This window comes from Aotus nancymaae, unplaced genomic scaffold (genome assembly GCF_030222135.1).
Source record: "Aotus nancymaae isolate 86718 unplaced genomic scaffold, 86718_ANA_hifiasm-v0.15.2.pri h1tg000092l, whole genome shotgun sequence".
NCBI classification, from domain to species: Eukaryota; Metazoa; Chordata; class Mammalia; order Primates; family Aotidae; genus Aotus; species Aotus nancymaae.
Genome location: NW_026988507.1, coordinates 12,338,513 through 12,363,226, shown reverse-complemented (window position 1 = coordinate 12,363,226; position 24,714 = coordinate 12,338,513). Strand labels below are relative to the sequence as shown.

The window sequence follows — 24,714 nt, the reverse complement described above, 5'->3', positions numbered from 1 at the left end:
CATTCATTTTCTTTATAAATTATCCAGCTTCTGATATTCCGCTATGACCAACAGAAAATGTACTAACACAATAGTCTTGTGAATCTCAAAAGATTGAGAGGGGAAACAGATTGCTGTGCAGCATTAGCTAGCTAAATGAAGAATGTGGTCATGAATTTCAAGTGGATCCATGGGAGTTGTTTATATTTTTTCCATTCATGTTCACTTGCATATGTGCAAGTGTAGAGATGACATGAGCAATGAATTTGGCTAGGGCTGTGGTTTTGCCCTGCAAATACAGAAGTAGAAAGCAACAAGAGAATTGAGGATGTACCCAAGAGTGGCCCTGATTGACCATGGAATTGAAACTGAGTAAAGAAGAAAAAAAAAAATCAAGGATATAGGAATTATGACATCATGACGGAATCAATGGATTGGGGTTTTGATGAGTTGGAAGGGTTGTCTGAGTTGGGAAGTAAAGTTAGAAGAACTTTCTATTCACCCTGCTTCCTCTCACTGTGCTGCTCTGTTTCTCTAATATATTTGCAGCAAAACTTTTTGAAAGAGTTGAAGACGGTATATTCACTATCTAAATTCTATTTAAAATTACTCTAACCATCCTTTCATATATTGTACCACAATCGCTCTTGAAAACGTGAACTATGTCCCCGTCCACATTGCTAAATTCATGGTTCCATTCACAATCTTCATCCCACCTGGCCTTAGCACAGTCACCTGACAGCTACTCCCTCCTGGGAGATTACTTACTCTCCTCACTTGGCTTCCAGGTTCCACCCTCTGGGCTTCCCTCCTACTTTACTGGCCTCTGCTTCTCAGTCTACTTGGCTGTTTCTGACCCCTCATCACTCAGAATTTTACTGTTGTTCTTCTCTTTCCCATATAAACTATTTGATGATATCATCTTCTGGCTTAGGATATGATCTACATGCTGAGGACCCCAAATGTATATGCATTATCACAGATCCACTTCAGGGTTCTAGAATCATTACCTAGAACATGTCTACTGCCTACTGAACATGTCCACTTAGATTTCTAATAGAACCCTTAAATGCTACAGGTCCAGATATCCTCTTCTTGCCTCTGAAACTCACTCCATTTATGGTTTCATTTGTCTCAGCTTGATTTTCCCAGATGCTCAGACCAAAATCTTCAAGTTATTTTTGACTATTCCTATTTCACTCACATGCCCAAGCTCATCTATTAGGATGTCTGTTTCTTAAACTCTCAAAATATATCAGTCAGTTTGAGGGAATGTAATTAACTTCTCTTCCCGGGTCCACAAAGGGCATGGTTTCAAAGGCAAGAACTTCCTAGTGACATGTCCAACCTGCCTTCTTTCACATCTCCATCCAGGAGCTTAGACATCTTTGTTTAACTTTTGCACTAACTCAGGAAGCTAGACTGCCCAAGTAAGCTTCCTTTGTTTAGAAAAGCCCGTGAAAAGCTATGGGATGACTGTGGGCTAAAAACAAATCAGATGTCAGAAATCAAAGATCAATCACTCCAGCAGAAGCTTAGAGGAACTCCTTTCATAGGATAAAATAACTCAAATGGGGTGGGAATAACTCCCAGGTTAAAAGTCCCCTTCTCTCTCATCTGTGCGGACTCCATCTCTGGATCCCCTCCCATGACAGTGTGGGAGTTTGCTCACTCTATTTCTTTTTCTCTCTCTGCATAAATAAAACACTTCCTGCAAAACTCTTTCAGGTCTGATATTTACTTGAATAAGCTCACTGTGTCCAGCAGAGTCCTCTCCCCGATTATTGGGTGAGTGAGGGACCAAGTGCCTGGAAGAACACATCCTATCGGGGAGCAACCTGAGCCCATCGTCCATAATTTGGTCACAAGTTCTCACGAACATCATTAACTAACACTGCCCTGGTCTGAAACACTATCACCTCTGGCCTGGATTAGAGTCTCCTTAGTGGTCTTTCTGCTTCTATCCTTGTGCCTTCCTCAATGTCTGTTTTCAATACAGCAGGTAGAATAATCTTTTAAAACAGGTCATGCCACGCCTTTGACTTAAAACCCTCCAGTGACTTCCCATATTACTCAGAGTAAAAGCCAAAAATAATGTAGCCCCGCTACCTCTGCTTTTGCTCCTAAATTTCTCTGGGTGGGAATATGTAGCACAGGTTCTAGCTTCAGGGCTTTTGTAGCACCTGCCTCCTCTAAATGAAAAGCCCTCCCAGACTCCTCAAGGTCCACTTATCTACCACTTTGAGTCTTTGCTCAATTTACCTTCTCACCAAGAACTATTCTGACCTCAATGTTTAAAATTGCAACAATGCCTCCCATTCAGACCTTCCAATCCCTTTATTTTGTGCTATTATTTTCCATAGGATTTACTACCTTGTAATACATCATATAATTTGTAAGAATGTGTGTGTAGGGGGGGACTTTTGACAGTTTTGTGCCCAATGTGTATCAAATTTCAAGAAAAATATCTATGACAGAATGAGTGTTCAATAAACATTGTTGAATAAAGAATATATTTTTCTCTGAAAAATGTAGCCATGTGACTAAATAACAATTGAATAATAATAATAATAATAACTAAAGAAACAACTGGTTTCCTTCTCAATTATTTAAAGGGATGGCTAAAATCCGTTTCAGTAATTTATCTTTTTTCTGTTCAAATAATTTACAAGCAATTGAGTTATTCTCCAAATACCTTGACCTCTCTCCACGTTTAAAAAAAAGTTATCAATATCATAAAAAAGAGATAAGCAATTGCTTTTGATATAGCATATATTTAAATGAATGCATATGTAGTAATTAGATTGGTAAATATTTCTTCATAGCTTTTGTGTTACAGATGTTCTGAGAACATAACACATTATATTACAAGAAAAGAAGTAAATATAGACCGAAGCTTTAAACATTAAAATTTCTCAATAACAGCTGATCAAAATAATAAATCTAAGCACTTACTTGTATTACTTGATTCCTGGGAGGTCATTTGACCACGATTCTAGGTCTGAATTTCTAAGCTCAGTGTGCAATTTTAAGCCTTCCCTTACTTTGTAATATGCTTCTGACTATCAAGAGCTTACCTCCTGGTGAGCTCAGCTAGGTTTTGGAGAACAATAGTCATAGTCCTACAACTGGGTTCATGTACCACTCTTGATGACGCTTCTTTTGTGCCTCCATATCTCCTTGAAGTTACTGCAATAATGTACTGAAATTACCTGTTTTCAGACTTGTCTTCCACTCTCAAAGATTTTCTTCTAAATTGTGGTCTTTATAATGACAAAGACTAAGTATTACTCAACTTTTAATGTATTTCATCATAAACATTTGCTAGGAACTAAGAAAACATCTGTTGGAGTTTGTATGAAAATAATTTACCCTAAGATTTCTGCGACTAATAAAATAAAACTTTCCAAGCATTATTCATATTATATAGAAGACTAGGAGGCTGAAGTGAGAGGATTGCTTGAGGTCAGAAATTCAAGACCAGGTAGGCAACATTTTGAGACCTCATCTCTACAAAAAATTTTTAAAAAGTTAGCTGGGCTTGGTGGTGCCTGCCCGTAGTTCTGGCAACTTGGGAGGCTGAGGCAGGAGGATCACTTGAACCTGGAAGCTTAGGCTGCAGAGAGCTATGATCATGCCACTGCACTCCTGCCTAGGCAACAGAGTGAGACCCTGTATCAAAACAACAACAACAACAACAACAAAGAGCCAAATTAGTGTTTGTGTATAAGACAATATTTATAAGTGCCAGAAAACAAACTTCAAATTTCAGTAATTTTGTAAGATTGTGACTCTGGCTTTGGTTCAAAGAGTCATCTCTTTTCAGAAAAGAAGCAAGTGTATATACATAATACATGTCTTTCATGAAGAGGGTTATTTAACCACCTCAAGTTCCTGCAAAGCATGTTTATGAATTTCTATTTCAGGGAGACAGATCTCAAGTCTTTCCATTGTTCTGAGCAAGGGTTGCTGTTTGATACCCTAGCTAGGCATACATCTTTTAAACTTCCCCTTTTTGTAATATCTCATTTTTCATTCCTTACAGTGTTTTAGCACTGTAAAGGAATTAATCAAAAGCATTCAATTGACTCTTATGTGCCTACACAGTGCTGGAAATTTTCAATTTTTGCTATCTTTTCAGAGAAATTTAACTTCTTAAAAACATTTTTACAGTAAAGATAACTATGCAATCTCATTTATGTATTTTTTACATAATTCTTTATTTTTCTTATAATAATGTACATTAAACATTCTTTTGGATACTGTGCTTGATGATTTTAAGCATTATTCTTCTAATCACCATAGCTAATTGTAAACATTGTAAATTCATCAGAACATATAAGTCAGTGATTTCTTCCTATGTACATTTGCCTGCTTTTGTTTCATGTTTAATTGGCTCTGCTATTATGGTTCCTAATTATTTTCAATAGGTACTTAAGAGTCCTAAACGTGGTAAATCTATATAATTCCTCATCCTCCACGAATTATTATTTTGCCAGTTACTATTCACCTCATTTTTATACCATTAATAAATGCACAGAAAATTGGTTCTCATACTCATCCCTGTGAGAATAGTATCATTAACCTCTTTCTAATATGAACACGGTGTTATCTCACCACTCATCATTTGGTGTGCTTTTCAAAGATGACGTGTTTAAAAAGGCAAAATGAAGTGGAGGATGATCAATTAATCAAAAGCATTCAATTGACACTTATGTGCCTACACAGTGCTGGAAATTAGGAGGGCATAAAAGTAGGTTATACACCCTTATTCTCTGAAAATTTAGCATCTAGTTTAGAAACAGCTGGAGCTCAATATTAAGACACGAAATGATTCCTAGATTGTAATTACAGCTTTAAATAATAAAGGATAATAGTTATAATTGGGCAGAGAAAGTGGACTCTGCGATGCATTTTCCTTAAGGATCTTACACTACATAAAAATGAGGTTGTTATTCCACACAAGGAAAGCAGTATGAACAAAAGCAGAGGCAAAGAGGGTCAGGTCTTTAGCAAGATGATAAAAAGACCAAGCACTCTTCTAGTGAGCAACCATGCAAGATGAGTGGGATAAACAAGATGAGGTCATTGAATTCATTTATTGATTCTTTTAATTCAGTAAATTCACCTTGAGTTCCTACAGTGCTTTGTTAAAGCATCAAAAAGCAGTACAGAAGTGAATACGGCAGATTTTCTGCCTAAGAAAGCAGCATAGAACTCCATATGTGGGTGTACATGGAACCAAAATGCTAATGGTATCTTGGTATAATCATACTGTAACTAACAGCCTTGAATGACTTTTAAAAGAATTGGACTAGACATGGAATTATTGAAGTGCCACTTAATGTTTTTTTTTTTACAAGGGATCTTAGATTTTCTTTTACACATGTTCTTATGTTTCTTCTTGTTGTTGTTTTTTATTTCCTGATTTTTATTATGCTTCAATATAATAAAAAGTAATTACAAAGTAGATGCCTTCTCCTACAGTATGTCTTATAAAGTGTTGCCAAGTGAATTATCCTAAAACATAACATTTATCCACAGAACTCTTCTGCTACAAATATTTTTTGACAAGACAGACTCTGAACATGTTGGCCATGCTTTCAAGGTCTCACTATACTTCAATTTCAGCTGATTTTGTCTTCCATTATTCCTTCACTTGACTCTGTTTTTTGATCAAAGTACCTTACCTGTTGTCTTCTTAGCAAAACTTCCTACTCTATGATTTTTCACATAAAATGTTTCCATCTAGGATGCACATCCTCTCCCAAATGCCACTTCTATGAATTTCCAGTTTCCTTTGACTCCGCTTAATGGCTCTTCTCCATGCCTTAGCTGGAAATAATGTCTCAGTGTTCTAATTCCACATTCTCCATCACATAGCTGGCACTTGCAATTCCTCATATTTATCTTATGAATTTACATAAATTGTCACAGATCCTTACAGTTTTCAGAGCGTGTAGGATATACTGACTATACCCCGGATTAAATATATGTTGAATAAGGTTATTGGATGAATAAACAATCAATGGAGATGACACTAGAAGAATATTAGTAATGAAGAAATACACAAATGCCAGTTGGTTTGTTTGGTTGCCTGGCAGGCTGACAGGGCAAAATGTCCAGGCATTTGAAAAGGGAGATGAGAACCTGAGAAATGTGGGAGTTTGCAGCAATGCTGCTAACTTCTAGGCCCATTAGGATGCTATTTAAATAGATAAACAAGTAAAACTTGAAAGGGTATGATGTCTGAGTCAAATTAAAAGGCATCCCAACAGACTGGAGCTAAGGCATGCCAACAAGGTAAGGAAACAAAGTATTAAAGTTAAATTCTGTGTGTGTGTGTGTGTGTGTGTGTGTGTGCGCGCGCGCCTGTGGATGCAGGTTTGATTTGGCTACATCTTGGTGAAAAGTTGGCATTCGAGCTGAATAATCTGATTTATAATAATGTACCCTCGATCTCTGTGTTTAAGTGAACTACATAATGAACTCAGCAATTTCCTCTTCCTCTCTCTATAAAGGTAATTTCTAGTATCATGAAGAAATTAATGGAGATGAGGGTTTTTGAGAACTATAAATAATCAAGTTTTCTGCAAGGAATTCATCCCAAGGCTAAACAGATTCAAATCATGACTCTAGTAATTCATGATAATCATATACAATTCCAAATTTTTAATTGAGTAGAATGAACAGAAACATGCTCTTACTCTTCAACCTTCAAACTACCTATCCTAAGCATGCTTCATAACCAACATATTTAATTGTAGGAAAACTACATCCCCTTGGCATTTATGCTTAATATGCGTTCATCTATCTGGATAAATTTGAATTCTTACTCTTCCTAGCTGCATGACTTCAGGCAAATTTTAAACTCTCTTTGGGTTTCAGTTAACTCACATGTAATGGGGATAATTAATAATACTTCATGCAGATTGGTGAAGGATTATCAGGAAGGGTGCCTTGGCATAGTGGCAAAATTGCAAATGCTCAAAATTATTTTCTTGTTCTTCCTTCCCTAACCACCCATATAAACAAGGAAAGTCAGAGGCAGGTGAAATGGTATCAAAGTTCTAGCAAAACCCTGAATGTGTGTTGCAGTTTTTCCTCTTAGAAAATATTGGATATGTACAATCTAATTTTTATGTTTTTTAAGGTTGAAATTTTTATGTTTTCTGATTTGTTCAATTTCACATAATTACTGAGAAATCCATAGCTAGAAAACTAAGTCTTCACTCACATGTATTCATTCTCCCCTAGCTAGGGATAATCAGATAAGATAAGTGTAACCTTATAAAGTTTGTACATATCAACTATAAGAGTTGAATAATTCTGAATGCTAAGCCAATATATATTCACAGTGGTTACTATTTTAAAAATGTTTTGCAGATTAATTGAAGATTTTTACCCTGAAATTTCTTAGGGTCTTAAGGTTTTGTGGCTATAAAATATAATATTTGGCCAAAGTTTTCAGGGATGGTAGTGATAATCAAGTAACTACATGATGTAATTTTAGAGCAGTTTTCCCCTACAGATATAGTGAGCCCAATGTCTTGGAAAAAAAGAAGTTCCTCCCAAAGACATTATTTCCTCTATTTCTAAAACATACTAAAAAAAGTGGTATATTGGACAACTATTTATAGTTTAATATAAATACACATATAATTCAATAAATATATATATCTCAATAAATATATAGTAAAAATTAACATGGATATTTATTGGGTTACATTACATAAAAATCATAAATAAGAAAATTTAAAATGAGCCTAAATGTCACTGTCAGGAAAACTTGTCAAAATAAAAACAAAATATGAGGTATTTCTTAGTTATAAATTTTTTTTCTTTGAGACAGAGTTTTGCTCTTGTTGCCCAGGCCTGGAGCGCAATGGCACGATCTCGGCTCACTGCAATTTCCACCTCCCAGGTTCAAGCAATTCTCCTGCCTCAGTCCCCCTTGTAGCTGAGATTACAGGCATGTGTCACCATGCCGGGCTAATTTTCTGTATTTTTAATAGAGACGGGGTTTCTCCATGTTGATCAGGCTGGTCTTAAACTCCTGACCTCAAACGATCCGCCCACCTTGGCCTCCCAGAGTGCTGGGATTAGAGGAGTGAGCCACCGCAGCCTGCCCTTAGTTATAAGATTTAAGTAGCACAGAAAAGTGTAACAAGAAAAAGACACCTCTATCCATCCTCCTTATCCCAAAGTTTCTTACCTCAGAGGTAACAATTATTCTTACTTATCCCTCTGGAATATATTTGAGAAAGGAGTGGATTTATTTATAGATACAATTATTTTTATATACACAAAAGATATATTGAACAGCCCTTCAATTCTAGTAGCCAACATGACATAGTTTTTCAATTTGATAGATTTCTAAACCCAGAGAAGTATTACCATGTTGAAAAACATGGATGCACCTTCAGTTTAGAGAGATAAGAAGGTAAGATTAGGAAGTCAATTAGTTTGCAGGAAATAGCAGTTACCTCTCAATAGGGGACCACTGATTTTACTCTGCCCTAGAATAAAACTAGTTGTTACCTTTGGGAACCTGACAAAAACTGCTATCATGCCATCTGTTTTAAAAATGGATGCTTATACTTAGCAGAATAAAAATGCCTCTTTACAAAAATCTTTTTTTCCTTTATAGTTAACACAATTAGAATATGCTGTGGTGAATTATTTTCAACAAAGTTTTGCTGATTTTCCCAGGCTGAGTTAAAATGTATTTCCTTAGGGAGTCCTCTTCTTCCTTCCTTTTGTGTACACTCCTTCACATGTCCATGATATTTAGCCTCTTGTGGAACTTATACTTTGCCCCAGTGTAAGAATTTGGTCTACATGAGCTCAAACACGCAATGAAGTTTCACATTTATGGTATATGTGTTAAATAGCTGCAGAGTAAACATGAATCTGTTAGTTGTGATTGTGAAATTCTAGATAATTTCTGATTGTGTAGAGCCTCCATGATATACATTTCAAATGGCTTTCTCAATATTTATTGGTTGAATTAAATTAAGTTGAAAGACTACAAGCAGCAGCTATCAACTAATGATATTTCAAGGAAAGGAGTTTAATAATAATCTGTAGTTACATGATTTTACTGAGACCTCACATTCTGCTAAGCTCCTTTCATGGTCCTGCTCCCTGTTTGGCTTCTTTGTCCTTAGTTCTCTCTCTGCCCCTATGTACTCTGTCCTACCCTTTCTCTCTTTATTTGTCTATTTCCTATGTCTTTCCCATGTATCCTGTTTCTCTTTTCTTTCCTCCCAACTAAATTTTTCTCTCTTACAAAATCTCACACACACACACACACACACACACACACACACACACACACACAGAGTTTTATATATTTAATTTTTCCTTACCGGGATGATGATGTAGGTTCAGTAATTTGTCTTTGCACACGTGCATGTTTAATTAAATGTTCTTTTAAAGCGGTTTGGACTTCTGCTGGTATGTCAGGGGAAGTGTGGCTGATTTTTATTGCAGGCTCAATCGCTTTTACGGCTGGCTTTTCATTTTCCTTAATTTCTTTTTTCTCTTCAGTCTCAAGAACTTCAGCAGGAGCACTTGAAATGCTCTGTGGAAGGGTACCGATGTTGGAAGTCACAGGCTTGCTTTTCCAGCACGGCCAGCACAGCTTCCAGAAGACAAAAAGTGAGACAACCAACAAGGCCAGTCCACAAAAGCTGACAACGACTGCTAACAGGCTGACCGAAATATCTGGAAAAATTACAGTGTAAAAATGATTAATTAATATTGTACACAAAAAAGCAGAAATGGAGAGAAAATTTTACATCATAATTGTTATTATTTCCTGATTTAGAGTTTCAAAACTCAATTTTAAGTTATCTTTGTAGGAAGAAAAGGTTAATAATAATTCCTGGAAATTCTCAAAGGAGGTACTTGAAAAGTTCCATCCCGGTAAAAATTCTAATTATATACAGGACAAGTATGATGTATGCATATTATTTCCGAGTCCACTATGATGGGTTTAAGATGTTACAAATAGGGGCTGAAAATCTCCAACCTGCCATGAAGCCATGCGAGAAAATCTAAAACTGCACACAACAGGAAACTCTTCTGTTTCCTTCATCTTTGATCTAAAGATGCAAGCTTCTCATTCTGTAGCTGAGAATCATATTAAATATTTGTGTAACATATTTAGTATGATTAAATATATACTGTAGTATATATTTCTACAGTATAAATGAGAATAACATTTTCTCTACAATATAAATGACAATAACACATTACTAATACGGAATGAGATACTATTAGTTACATTTTCAAACTCCATAGGTTTTTTTCTGATAATTTTATATTATTTTTGTTCCTAATTTCTCTTAATTTCATGAGTTCTAAATTAATTAATGAATTGTGCTATGGTCTGAATTTTTGTGTCCCCCCCAAAATTTTGTATGCTGACATCCTAATCCCCAAGGCCATGGTATTAAGAGATGGAAACTCTGGGGAGGGCATTAGGTCCTGAGGGAAGTTTTCATGAATGGGATTAGTGCCCTTATAAGGTAGGCCAAAGGAACTCTTTTGCCCTTCCACCATGTGGAGACACAGCAAGAAGGTGTCATGTATGAACCAGGAAACGGGCCCACTGGACTAGCACAGGCATTCTCCATGGGTACTTGACCCTATACATTTTATAATATAGGGAAGCAGAGAATTTCTGTTTCCTGAAGATGTCAAGCTTTTTCCTCAAAGAAGGAGGAAATTGATATATCATTTCTTAAGGATGGGGATGGGTCAAGATTCCATCATAATTCCAATCTTGTAGCTCCTTGGATTCAGAGACATAAGGCATGGGGAAAGGGAATTCTGCTTAATAGAAAACAGTGCAAGAACTTAGATTAAGTAAAATTTTATCCTGAAAAATAAAACTAAAATTATGTAAACAAGCTTACTGTATTTTATTTATTTTTTGCATTGCTTGCCATTGCAATTATGACTAATCATTAATAGTATTAAAAGTGAAATCAAGTACTTAACGCTTAGGTCTTCATGATATATTTTTTCCCCCAATAACAAACTTTGTTTAACAAAATAAAAAGAATCTATCAAAAGATTGAGGGAGGATCTGGGAGAATTTATAAAGTCATCAAAAAGTTTTAAATGACATTTTCGTGTTTGTGATTCATGTAACTATGACATGAAGTATGCTACGAGTTTGAATTTAATTCAAAGAAAAATAAATAGTCCCAGAAACATTTTATATCAAGGTGTTGAAATGAAAATATGCACTTCCGAAATACGCATTTCAGAGATGACGTTTTGGCTAAGGAGAAGACAGAAGTGAAGGCAAGACTGGAAGAGTAAATACTAGTTAATAGATTACAACAGCTATCCATGTGAGAGACTGTAGTGGTTCTGAACCAGGGTTGCTGTAATGGGAAAGAAAAGATTCCACAGAAAATCAAAGCTCTAGCAAAGGAGTGTGAAGATTAAAAAGGACAAAAATTTGACTCATTGAGATGATGAAGTAAGAAAGACTATGACTTTAGTTTTGGTCGTACTGAGTTTGAAGTACTTATGGTCATGTGAGTAGAAATTTTAGTAGGCTATCAGTCATACATAAATGCAACTTGGATAAATTGCAACTAATTTCCTTAAATAGTGAGATCTAAATCTATAGACGATAAATGTTCCTCAGCAGAATCCTGAGTACACCAATATTTCAAGAAAGAGAGTTTTAAGCAATAAGAAACCTGTATAGAAGAATGGGGAAAAGGAGAAAGAAAGATATGGAAAAAAATCAGGTCAGTGGGTTTTCACAGAACCTAGGAGAATATTTTAAGAAATTATACTGTAAATAATTAAAATAAGTTCAATTAAAACAAAAGTTGAGAAATGACCATTACTTTAACAAGTATGTCTTTAGTGAATTTTATGGGACCAGTGAAGCAGATGCAGTGTTAACCAGATTAATGTGGATTAAGAAATGACTATCAGTGCAGAAGTGGATTCTGTGAGAGTAATTTCTTCAAGAAATTATACATAGGAAAGGGGAGAAGAAGCAATAACTACAGTAGCACATGGAGTTGATGAAGGTGGTTTTATTAGGATGTGCAATACTTCAGCATGCTTAAGAAAGATGAGAAGGAATCAGTGGCCAAAAAAATAGGCAGTTAAGCAGAATAATTAACAGTGAAGTTCCATAAAAGGTGACAATGGATGAGGTCTGAAGCAAAGGTGAAAGAACTGGATTGCTTCTTTCTTTGTAAGATAAAGAGAATAGTTCTGGATGCCGGTAAGGTCATAGGTCTTGAGGCAGGAAGTCAAGTGAATTCTTGTTTATAACTAGTGTTTTTCTCTGCAAAGGAGGAGTTAGGGTTAACTGTTAATTATGCTGGAATATTTGAAAATAGTTTGGGATATTTGGAGAGAGTGATAAAAGTGTGAAATAGGGGGCTGGGCGTGGTGGCTCATGCCTGTAATCCCAGCACTTTGGGAGGCCGAGGCGGGTGGATCACGAGGTCAAGAGATCGAGACCATCCTGGTCAACATGGTGAAACCCCGTCTCTACTAAAAATACAAAAAATTAGCTGGGCATGGTGGCACGTGCCTGTAATCCCAGCTACTCAGGAGGCTGAGGCAGGAGAATTGCCTGAACCCAGGAGGCGGAGGTTGTGGTGAGCCGAGATTGTGCAATTGCACTCCAGCCTGGGTAACAAGAGCGAAACTCCGTCTCAAAAAAAAAAAAAAAAAAAAAAGTGTGAAATAGGAACTATAGAGAATAGAAGAAAATTGAATAAGAAAACATTAGATGCCTAGTCAGAATATACATTTCTTTTGAAACTGGAGACTAAAAAAGTGATACTAGTCTGCCTGGTTTTAAAATCTTCTAAATATTCTGCAGCTTTGGTGTAGGGGAAGAGAGACAAATAAATTCATCCATGGATAATGTTTTGGTTTGTTTGTTTTTCCAGGACAATGTGATAGATCCCAAAGGAGACAGTGTATTGCACAGATAAAATGATGCATCATAAATATGATGCCATTCTTATTGACAGAAGATTCAGAGATAAATAGAAAAGTTAATAGACTGGAGTTTCTAAATAAGCAAGATGAACTCATAGGAGATTTTGGTTAGGGATTGAAATATCTGGATTCACAATGCTAAGTTAGTATTGTTTACCATAATGACAAGGGTTTGAGTATGATCATAAAAGAAAAGAGGTAAGGTGGACTAGAGAAGATCACTGGAGGACGGTGGCCAACCATTGGGTGGCCGAGGTGATGAATATGAATGTCCTGGCTTTTCTACATGGACTTTCAAGTTACCCATTCCAATGGGCAAACTTGATGACTAGGCTCTTTAGCTGTAATTTTCACTGTCTCCAGAAAATTAAAAAAAAATCAATTACCTAACATTCATCCTGTTATATCTGGAAAGATTAGAAGTTAATGAAATACACAGAAATTAGATTAGGCTTTGAGATAATTAGGTTTAAAATTGCTCAAACTCTGGTTTAATTACATACGCATAAACATTCTTTCTGCCACCGTTTATATGTCTGTCTGTCTGACTATATATCTCTAACTCATTTTAGTTACAAAGATTTTACTCTTTTATCATGTCTTAATATCCCAAAATAAAGTGACACCATTCTGAAAAACTGAGAAAAAGATCACTGTCATCAGAAAATACAGGGAACTTCTAAAATGCAAATTCCCTCAGAAACTTTCAGTATAGCAGAACTTTGCTAAAGTCTGCATAACCAGGCCATAACATTTGCATGACCTTGTCCACGGAGGCTTATAAATACTGCTAGGTCCACTTACCTCCTGCCCATGCAGCTCACTATGATCATGCAGAAAAGTACAGGCCAAGTGTCGTGTTCTCAATTCCAATTACCACTGCTTTACTTGATACTCTTCTCTGTGTCTATCTGTATCTTTTTAAAAATTTTAAAATTCTAGTTTGTTTTTAATTTTTCAAAATGTACAAAAATGTGATTTCCAAAAATTAATCAGAAATTAATATAATTTAGTTCATGGATATTCCAAGTCTTCTGTTTCTTTCACTGCTACCTGCTGTTGCCTGACCACAGTCTGTATTTGTTTATGGTACCATTTCAGAGAGAAAGAGGGAAGAAAACTCAATTCTGCAACTGTTAGTCAAAGCTGAGGCAACTGCCTCAAAGATGAAATTTTTGGATTATCTTTGAAGTTAATTTATTTATACTATTCATCTGATACTACCATTATTATAATTAGGGCACGCTTCTGATTTCTATAATAAGGGACCAAATTAATAGAGACTGAAACAAGACAGTTTATTTCTCTCTCATGCGAAGCGAGACTGTCCCAGCATAAACAGGCCATGGCAGATTTATCAACTCTAAGGTGCCTGGAATTCTGGTTTGTTTTACATTTTTGCTCTGCTATTCAAAGGTCTTTGCTTCTCTTTAACATCGAAGATGGTAAGCTATTATGTCCACATTTCAGGCAGGTGGATGGAAGAATAAGATGGGAAAAGGGAAGGGGAGGGTATGTCATTTCATTTTAAAAGTACAAATTTGAGGTTCTGCATATCCCTACTAATAACTTCCCAAGGATCAGAACTTAGTCATGTGGCCACGCCGAACTTCAAGGAGACTGAAAAATGCTATTTTAAAATTTTTTATGCTGCCATATTCTTAAGTAAACATAAGAGATCCTATTGCTGTCAAGTAGAAGTGGGAGATGAATACTGGGAAGCAATGAGCAATCTCTTTTTCATCTATAAATCCAATACATAACATAATCAATCAACAACAATCCATGCACTCTTATAACTTCCATTTTAAATGTATTGCTCTTTGCCTTTCTCTTGAATTTCAATAAATGATAAAAACTGTATTAATACTATATGTAACCTATTATAATATATATACTTTAAAACATTTTGCATTTTTGAAGTTAGATTGTTATTTCAGTATTGATGTCTTGTTACAACAGCTAATAGCCAGGTAGCAATTGTGTGATAATTTTCATTATTTGTGTATGTGTTAAAGTAAAACCATCAGCATCAAAATTCATAGAATAAGTCTAAGTGGCTTGAAAGAGAATGTTGGAGAAAATAGTGAAGCACGTCCTTCACCCTTGTAAGTCAAATTTTTGGAAATGGCTGGTAAAGGTGGTGAGTCAGATGTATTTGACAACATCCCATATATTTGCACAATTAGCTTTAGAGCTTGTACCAATGGCCTGTATATCTTTTATGAATTGTTTTAAGAAAAGATGCATCATTAACACTTTTTATGGCATACAATATGATAATGTGTGGAAAACCAAGGGCATCATTAATTCTGAATCAAGAAGAATCAGATTCAGAATTTTAGTTTTAAAATTACTTTAACCTATTTATTTCTTTAATGTTTTCCTTCTTATATTTGTACAAGAGTGATATAAGATTTCTTTAAAAGTCTAGTTAAGTTTTAAAAGAGGTACTTCTGTACATAAAATAAAAATTCCACCTGTTTAAAAAGCATTGTGCCATAGTTTGTCAACGTTCTCTTTCCTTTTCTTGGTACCACATAAAATAATGGTGCATCTTATAATCAATGGCATCTTAGATTTGATAAAATATGGTACCAAATATGGTATTTGAACATCCAAATATATTAAAAAGCTTTACATATGCTCATAATTGAGTAAATTATTTATAATTTGTGATTATATATTAATCATATATTTACATTAACTTGAACATCACACATAGCATCACATACATTTAATTAATGGCACTAGTACATTTAATGCTTGGCACAGTGGCTTTCGCATAGTAAGTGCTCAATAAATATTGCTTGAATAAAAGCATAATGCTAAAACCACTTCTCAGGTAACAGATTAGAAACTATAGGCTTCTGAATATTGTTTTGTCTGTAGGTCTTATAAATCCACGACTACTAAAACATCACTAAGGAAATAATATTAATAAATACTGAAGAGATAACAATAGTCTTTGTTTAAGACAATTTTGCAGGATGGACAAATTGACATTTACATGGTTTTAAAAACTGACTATCATGTTATCTAGTCAACAATGGAATAATAAATTAGCAGATCATAATGTACATCAAGGTTCATCTAAAGGAAAAAGAAGTCATTAATACTGGTTCCTTTCTATCCCCCTTAGGATGACTCCACTCTTCTGGTTCCAAGGCCATTACGGCACAATTCCATGAAGAAATAAAGGTGTAAGGACTTTATTAATTTCTGGTAATAAAACCATCACAGCTTCTACTTTTTTTCCTTGATAGTCTACGTTAGCCATGTTAATGCCAGCTCTTACAGCTTTAGTGACTACTTACGATGTATCCAACATTATGAAGAAAAAGAAAACTACCCTATAAAATAATAAAAGAAGCCGTTTCTTTAGTCAGGAATTCTGTTTCCAAACTTGGTCAGTGCCAGGTATTCCACCAACAGAGGAAATTGGCTTGTGCAAGTTAGAAGAAAGACCTATAATAATAACACTCCCTATCTGAAGGTTCAGTTTCTTTGATACATTCATACTAATTATGCTCTGAGATTTTTGAGTGGGTGACTCTTAGCTCTTTTTCACTGTCATATTTTGTCTCCCATGCCTCATAGTACTAAATTTTAATAGTATACACTGTTAATCACTTAAGTTGACCAAAATGTGGTAGGAAAATACAGTATACAAGATTTTAGTGGATTGTTTTTTCTAATTACTAATTAACAAAAACAATGTAATTGGTAATTTAATATCTGTTTTCACTAAAGACTTATTTATAAACATATAAAAAGACTATATTTGGGATTATATGAGTTCAAAGTTGTGTATTTCAAATACACTAAAAATCTTTTATGTGATTTTACAGTTGACACAAATCAATTATACTTGGCCAAGGATATGTAAACAGCTATTCATGTACACTGAAGTACACATGTATGCATATAGTCAAGTAAGAAAAATGAAAAACACTGCTTGTTATACTTGGATGACAGAAAATCTAGTAAAAAGAAAGGTTTGGGATTTGAGTCATAATTGCACACTAAGAAATTTTATTGGCCAGTAATTATAGCCAATAATATAATAATATTAACAGCTTATCTTCACAGACATTTTTTTCAATGCCATTCAGTGCCGAGAACGCCCCCAGAATCTCCTCTTTTTATTCCTACTCTTTGTTAAACCTAGGCTAAAATTTAAGAAGTCCTGGTTTCTTAGCCTATCTCCATCACTAACTTGTTGTGATTTGAAGGGAAGTTAACTTTTCTTTACCTTAGTTTTCGCATCTGCAAAGTGATGATTCCTACTTTCAACTGGAATGATTAACAGCAATTTGAATAATGAGATAGTTGCTTTTCCCCTGCCACTTTCTACTTAGCACATTAACATGCCTACCTTTTACTGCCGTACATGAATATATTGAACAGATATTCTAGAACTTGTAGACTCAGTGCTTTATGCAACACTTACAAATTTAGCCATGGAATTATAGCTCCACCTGAACACAATCTGAAGAAAGTCAGTGGATACCTATATCACGTTCAGTTGCTTTTTCATGAGGACGTTGCTCTCTGAATTCTAGCATTTAAGTGTTTCAAGTGTTTCAATTTCTGCTACTATCATAAACTAAATATTTTGTACGGCTACCAATATACGGTTTGTATTAGACACTGGTGACACAAAAATTCAGGTGTATACAATTTAGTTGCATAAGGGATTTGGAGATTATTAAGTAGGACTTATTATTTTACAAATAATAAAGTTGAAACTTCTTGATAATAAATTCCTTGATTCATTCATTTATTTAAAAAATGTTAGTTGGGCCGGGTGTGGTGGCTCACGCCTGTAATCCCAGCAGTTTGGGAGGCCAAGGAAGGCGGATCATCTGAGGTTAGGAGTTCGAGATCAGCCTGACCAACATGGAGAAAATCCCATCTCTACTAAAAATACAAAATTAGTCAGGTGCGGTGGCTCACACCTGTAATCCCAGCTATTCGGGAGGCTGAGGCAGGAGACTCTCTTGCATTTGGGAGGCAGAGGTTGCAACGAGCTGAGGTCACCCCACTGCACTCCAGCCTGGGCAACAAGAGTGAAACTCCATCTCCAAAAAACCAAAATTAAGACCCTAGTATGAACCACAGATTTTTTCCAGCCACTGATGATAAAACAATAAACAAGCCCCTCCCTCAAAGAGCTGACGCTGACTTACTGTGCACATCATTAGTGGAATAAAACGTAGATCAGGAAGAATATAATCACGTGTTCAAAATATAAATGATTTTAATTGGCTTTGGAAATTACATTAAATATTTATGGTAATGTTTGTCTTCTGCCAGAATTTTGTATAAACAAAGCTTGTAAATGCACAGGCATCTCAAACAATTACCAATTTTTTTTTAAAAAAAGCAAAACTATAGTAATGATTAAGTTTTTTAAAAAAACTGTGATTTGAATTTGCTATACAAAATCATTCTTAAGAATTAGGTGTCAGAGACTTACAGTCCATAGAAAAAGGAAATACAGCTTTTAATTTGTCACAAAGGAAAAAGAAAACGTTAAAGCAAGAAGAGACGCCTGCTAATACTGCTAACATACAGGGAATTAAGAAAAATAAATGTTTGCTGAGACCTTCTTGGCTTTGAAGATAGGTCTCCATTTCTGTTTGAAGTAAATCAGACCAAGTACAAGGTGTATTGATCATGTGACAGTAAGACTAGACATAATAGAAACTGGCCACTCTTCAGTGGAGTGACAATATGGAGGAAGGAAAAATATCTCATATATCCTTCTTCAAATGGGCCTATCATTCTGGATTCACTGTGGCTGCATTACTCTTCTATAGACCTACAAGTCTCAAGGACAAAGTTCTGCTGATAATATGTTTGTAAACTGGTATTCTTTATACAATCACTAGGATGTGTAAAACTCCATTATGGTGATTAAAAATGACAACTCAATTAATTGGGTAGTCATTTGTTTTCTCCCTCTACTATAAAGTCCCTCTGCTAATTTTAAACCTTTATCATAGACCCACTATGCTTTGATCTCAGAGGAAAATTATGTAATTTTTAAAATTTTACCTAACTACGCCTTTTCTTATTGGTTAAGTACTTTAATAACATTCTTTGCCATATACCTACTCATTATCCCTACCTCTAAGAAACTGAAGAATACATGTATGAATTTAGAAAAATTTGTCTAAATTTTTATTTTAGAATTTTTAGTCCCAAATTAAAGTTGTGTAAACATCCAAATTAATACATTGATGAATTAAATGCTTATGAAAACCTTTAAGGTTAGATATAAACAATTGTGATGTGAGCGCAAGTGACTGTTAGCTTAAGTGGGTTTGATCAGCTGTGAGGTATGAGGTCTGCCTTTTAAGCAATATAGGCTCCTTGAAAATGATAAGCATTTGAGCAGCAATTAAGGAGTAACCAGAAATTAAGCTAAATCCAGTTCAAAATTATTATGTATATTCAGACACAGTATGCCTGAAAAATAACTTTTGAGCCCAATATATCGCTTTGTATTTTCTCTAAGCATTCTAGTATTAAATCATATTGTGCATTCAGATGAATTTAGTGGGTGACATATCTGTTTGGGGGGAGGGAAAGAATCATGGTAAAAAGACTAAAAAAATCTGATATTCTAAAAATTGCACAGGGTGAACTTTCTAGAATATTAGTAACGTTGGCACATATAATGACTCTAATAAACTACTCCAAAAGAGTAAATGAACTAGTGTTGGCCACTTTAGTGTAAGTCTTCACCAATTTTACTCAAGTATGAGATTGGTCACATTGTGAGCATATTGCCATTGTGAGATCCTCAATGGCAACAATACTGCTGCTGCTTCTGCTACTGCTGATATGGTAAAGGGAATGGTGATGCTTGCACTTCACTGGCGTTTACAAAACCAGTCAGATAATATCTTACTTATATATGTGATTTGTAGCTCCCTTCATGTAGAATGACTTTAACTGGAATTACCTGAATTTCTCTCCCTCTATCTCTACGTGAAGGAATTAAAAATATACACAGTTCTGGAGCTTGTAATTATCACTGTAATGTTAGAACAACTAATACCATCTGGGCAGTGCTGATTAACTTTCAAAGTAAATAAGCACTGTGCCATTCAACATTGTTCATGTCTTCCTACCAAAAATGCCCTTCTCCTTAAACAATGAGTAGAAGGTGACTGGAAGTGCTTTATTTGGGAACCTATAATAACAAGCATGAGAGCACAAGTGATAAGAAAATCTACTTTAAAGAACAGTGTGACACTGAGTGGCTAATAAATATAATTAAATATTTGGCAAACAATCTTTAAATCTACTTCATAGACATCTATTAACTTTGAGAGTCTATTGGCAGATTAAAGTATTTTACTTCTAACTGTTGCTTAGATTCGCAAATGAAAAATGTAAAGCAATCTTGATTGTCTTTATACATCATACACAACCTTGTAGAATATCTTTCTTAGTAATAGTCATTAAATGTTCTTATATTCAATGGAATACCCCACTTGTATATATTATGGAGTATATATTTCCTCTTAAGGGGAGGAAAATATTCTTGCAATTGTTTTAGGCAATTTTTTTTTTATTTTTTATTAACAAGGGAAAAAGTTCAAAAGGACTTCAGACTACAACTACTTCTTGTAGTTCAGGAAAAACTGAGAGCCCCTTCTACGATTCATATACTATACTTTATCAGAAGGTGATATAGCTGTGCATTTTGGACAGATTCAGAATCTGGGATTTGGTTTCTAACCTTCACATATTTTCCTCATTACCAGCCAATCTGAGACCCGGGAAACCACTATTTTGGTGTGTGATCACTTCTGGGCAGGAAAGAGGAAAATCAGTAGTTTTATTTACAGCATCAACTGTTCAATTACCAAAGCGCAAGTCTTCAAACTTAAATACTCTCATTTCATCCAGTGTAGCCCCTTCTCTGAGTCTTCCCTTTAGCAGGTATGTCACTAAGACGTTTCCGAAAAGCTTATCTAATATCACCACAGAGGACTCTAAGGTCATACTATTCTGGTCTTTACCTCATGCTTAGCAATGATACACACGACACAGAATACACCATGCTCCCCCAGTCCCTTCCACTGATAACTGAGTTTCACACACTCCTAGGAATGTAACACGTACTGAACGAATGGAAATGATTCTCGGTTGTGTTTATACATTCACAAAATGCTAAAGTTTTCCGCTCCAGGGTCCAAACATCGGCATCTCCTCAAGCTCTGCCAAGTGCAGACAGAGCCCCCTCGGCTCGCATTGCCATAGATCAGAGAATTCCAAACCCTGCAGCTACCCATGTGAACAATGGGATTGTAAAAGCCAAACTAAATCCATTTCCAGTCGCCGCTTGGCTTTGCCGCAGAGGTGGCGGAGAGGATTCACTAAGCGTGCCCGCTTTGCTCCCTCCCAGCACGCAGGGCTCCATGGTGTCCTGCTCCGCCCCGGGCTTGGCTGCCCAGCTCTTGGTGCCCTGACTACCTTCCACGCTTAAAATCCCACCAAAATGACAGGAAAAGCGAAGGGAAAGAACCTACAGAAGGAATGGCAACCTTCCAGCCGAAAAACCCGAAAGCAGTGTTTTTTCTGACTCCCAACGCAACAAGTGACCCCCCTCTCGTGGCTCCTGAAACCAAGCCGCCCGCAACTCGGGGGTCCATCTCTCTTGTGCGCGAGCAGCACCGCAGGCTGGACACACCAGCCTTTTCCCAACCGTGACCCGAACGCTGGCTCGGATCCGCTCCTTCCTACCCTCCAGCCTTGAGGAAAATCCACTTGAGACTTTTCCCCATTTCCAGATTTCCGACGGTCGATATCCGCCTCCAACCAGCCCGTTTCCAAGTTTCCTGAAGGGCAGGGAGGACGTCTGCAAGTTGGGTGTGTGACAGCGTGCGTGTGCCAGGGGTTTTAAACGTTCCCCTCTCTTCCACTTCCCGATATGTGCCCTGAGCTTTAGGTGTCGCCTCGCAAATGGGATCAATAATCCTTGCTGTTTTACCAACTTTGTCGTGAAACCCTAGAACATCGTATCTATTAATGGGCTTTGGAAATTGTCAAGCGCCCGACAGGCTGAAGCCGCGAGTTACCTCAGAGGCCGAGGCAGCCACATCTGCAAGGGAGTTAGTTCTGTGCGTCCCCCTAGGCCCCAGCCGCAAGACCCGGACCCGCGGCCACTGGGACAGACGAGGGCGGCCCGAGTCCCACAGGTGAGCCGCCCCCGCGAGCAGCCGCGCTGCGAGAGGCCGGGCGCCGCCACCGCCCGCATTCGCCTCTGCCTCTCCGCTCCGGGAGGGAGACGGGGGGCGTGGGAGAGCGCGGAGAGGCGCGGCGAGCCTGGGAGCGGGAGACGGCGCCGCGAGGCCGGAGCGGACCGGAGGGCGGGAGAACCCGGCAGGTGGACGAGAGGAAACAAAACCCAAACGCCCCGCCCTCGAAGTCGCCAGGACCCAAGCGAAGTAAGGCGCGAGGTAGGAAAGCGCGGCGCCCCAAATAAGCCCGGGAGCGGCGCGGGAGGGGCAGGATCCCGGAGCTTTCAGCCGAGGGCGCGGGGTCCCCTCCCGGTTACCTGTGCTGCCTCCGCCCTGGCTGCCCCGGTCCCGGGGGAAGATGCCCGAGCACTTCTCCCACTCCACCTGGCCCGCGAAGCACAGCTCGGTGACGATGTGCAGCGCCTTCTGGCACAGACTGCTGACTCCGTCCTCCTTGTGGAAACTCATCGTTTGGCTTTTCTTTCGTTTCTTTTTCCCCGGTTAGCCGTCTTTTCCCCTTCCCGTACGTCTAGACTGACCCCTCTGGCGCCCTAAGCCATTGTCCGCCCGCGGTGACTTTGGCTGCAGCGCGCGCCGCTGAGAGACCGCAACTCTTAGGAGCCCCGCGTCGGCCCCATGGCGGGGGCGGAGGGCGCTGGGGCAGGAGCGGCTCGCGAGGAGGCCGCGGCTGAGGCGAGGTTTGCGCCAACTCTCCCGCCGCGCGAGCGAGCGCAGGCGAGCGGGAACTGGAGACCCGGCAGGGAGTGCGGAGGGGAGCGGGGAGCGGTAAAAAGCCAAAGCCCTAGACTCGCGAGCACGCCCCCCCTCCTCTCCGCGGCGCTCTGGTGTTTCTGGCGGGTGCCAGGCGGCGGCGCGTCCAATCGCAGCCCGGCGCGGGCGCGGGGTGACTGGCGGCGGAGCGCGCAGACCCAGCTCCCCGCGTCCTCTGGAGAAGGGACTCGCGAGGGAGGGCGGGCGGCCCGGCGCGCCTGCTGAGGTCGGGGGTGCTCCTTGTTGCCCAGAGCGGGGCCGAGGCGCCCTCTCCGTTTTCCCAGTCCTTTTCCCTGCATCGGCGCAGCCACCCCATCCGCGCTTGTCTCTCCCAACTTTTCCACGGATGTCTTCTACTTTCTGTGCTGTCTGCTTCTGCTCCTCTGGAAAACTCATCCTAATCGAAGAAAAACTGAAAAAGTTAATTTAAAAAAATATGAATGCATGAATAACCAACCCTCTTAGGTAGATCACAAAATAAAATGTTATTTGTACTAATAATCAGTTAAGATTCTGTCGATTAATCCGTAATTGGCGATTGAGAATGTACAACTTGACTCCCTCTATCGCCTTGGTTAGCGACTTAAAACAAGACATGAGTATTAAAGCGAACAGGATTAAGTTCAAATGTGTCACACATCTCAGCCTAACCTTGATCTCACTATGGTGCCCTGGCTGGTATCGAACTCCTGGGCTCAATCAATCCTACCGCCTTAGCTTCTCAAAATGCTGGTATTACTGGCAGGAGCCACCACGCACGGCCTGCTTTCTGGTCTTTGCCTGAGTCTGCAAAATGGCGGATTTGGACTCAGATGTCTTAAGGTCACCTATTCTTATAATCTTTTAATGCAAATGGGTGCAAATCACTAGAACTAAAGTGACAAAATAAAATTAATAAACAAGGGCCTCAGGATATAATAATGTGTTTACATGGTTTTTAAACTGTTTTGGGGCAGAGTTTGATCCCATATCATAACCTGAGGATTGATTTAACTCTTGTGGTGAGGGATTCTTTATCTTTGAAGTGGAATATACTGAAATTGTTAGCATGTTTATAGTAGTAGAATCGTAGTCTTTTTTAAAAAACTGCTAACCAGTTCATGGTAAATTATTTCCTTTGCACAGGCACTATGATAAACCTACTATAAATACTAGGCATAAGCACTCCAGTAGGGAAGCATTCATTAGTTGAATCATTTTGACCTGATTCATACGGCTATTGGTTTAACTAGGACTATTTTTACCATGAATTAAGACAAACTAAAATCTGCAGGCTTCATTTGATTTTTGTTTTTATGAACACTGACTTGGGTGGTTTTTAAGTCAAATTGTCTAAAGAAATAATTTCACTGTCAATCAAAAAAATATTGAACATCTACTGTAATGACAAAGCTAAGTAACACACTTTAATAAGACCCTTTCCAGTTGCCTTTTGCCCCCCATTCTGCTACAGTCTACACAGACAGACTGCTATAAAACCACCTGCAATGCCATGCTGTACTTTCAAATTTACCTTATGAACTAATTGCTATGTAGGAGGACCAAATGAGTAATTATCTTTATACTACTTACAGATTCTAATTGCTTAAGTGGAGTAATGCAAACGGTCTCCCTAATGATTCCCTTGTGTTTGCTTTCAGTGTTAAACATTAAGTAAACAAATTCTGAAAATACCTTTCCTGGTATTTGTTTATTCTGTTCC

General features: G+C 37.8%; 1 protein-coding gene across 1 annotated transcript in view; it reads right to left on the bottom strand.

Annotated features, from left to right (window-relative positions):
* SYT10 (synaptotagmin 10) overlaps positions 1-22,730 on the bottom strand; it is a 63,672-nt gene extending 40,942 nt beyond the window's left edge. Inside the window, exons 1-2 of the mRNA XM_064369810.1 lie at positions 22,559-22,730; positions 9,351-9,708 (exon numbers count right to left, since the gene is read on the bottom strand). Coding sequence (XP_064225880.1) covers positions 9,351-9,708; positions 22,559-22,709 — 509 coding nt within the window. The 5' untranslated portion in view covers positions 22,710-22,730. The remainder of the gene's footprint in view (positions 1-9,350; positions 9,709-22,558) is intronic.
* Between the last annotated feature and the right edge of the window lie 1,984 nt (positions 22,731-24,714).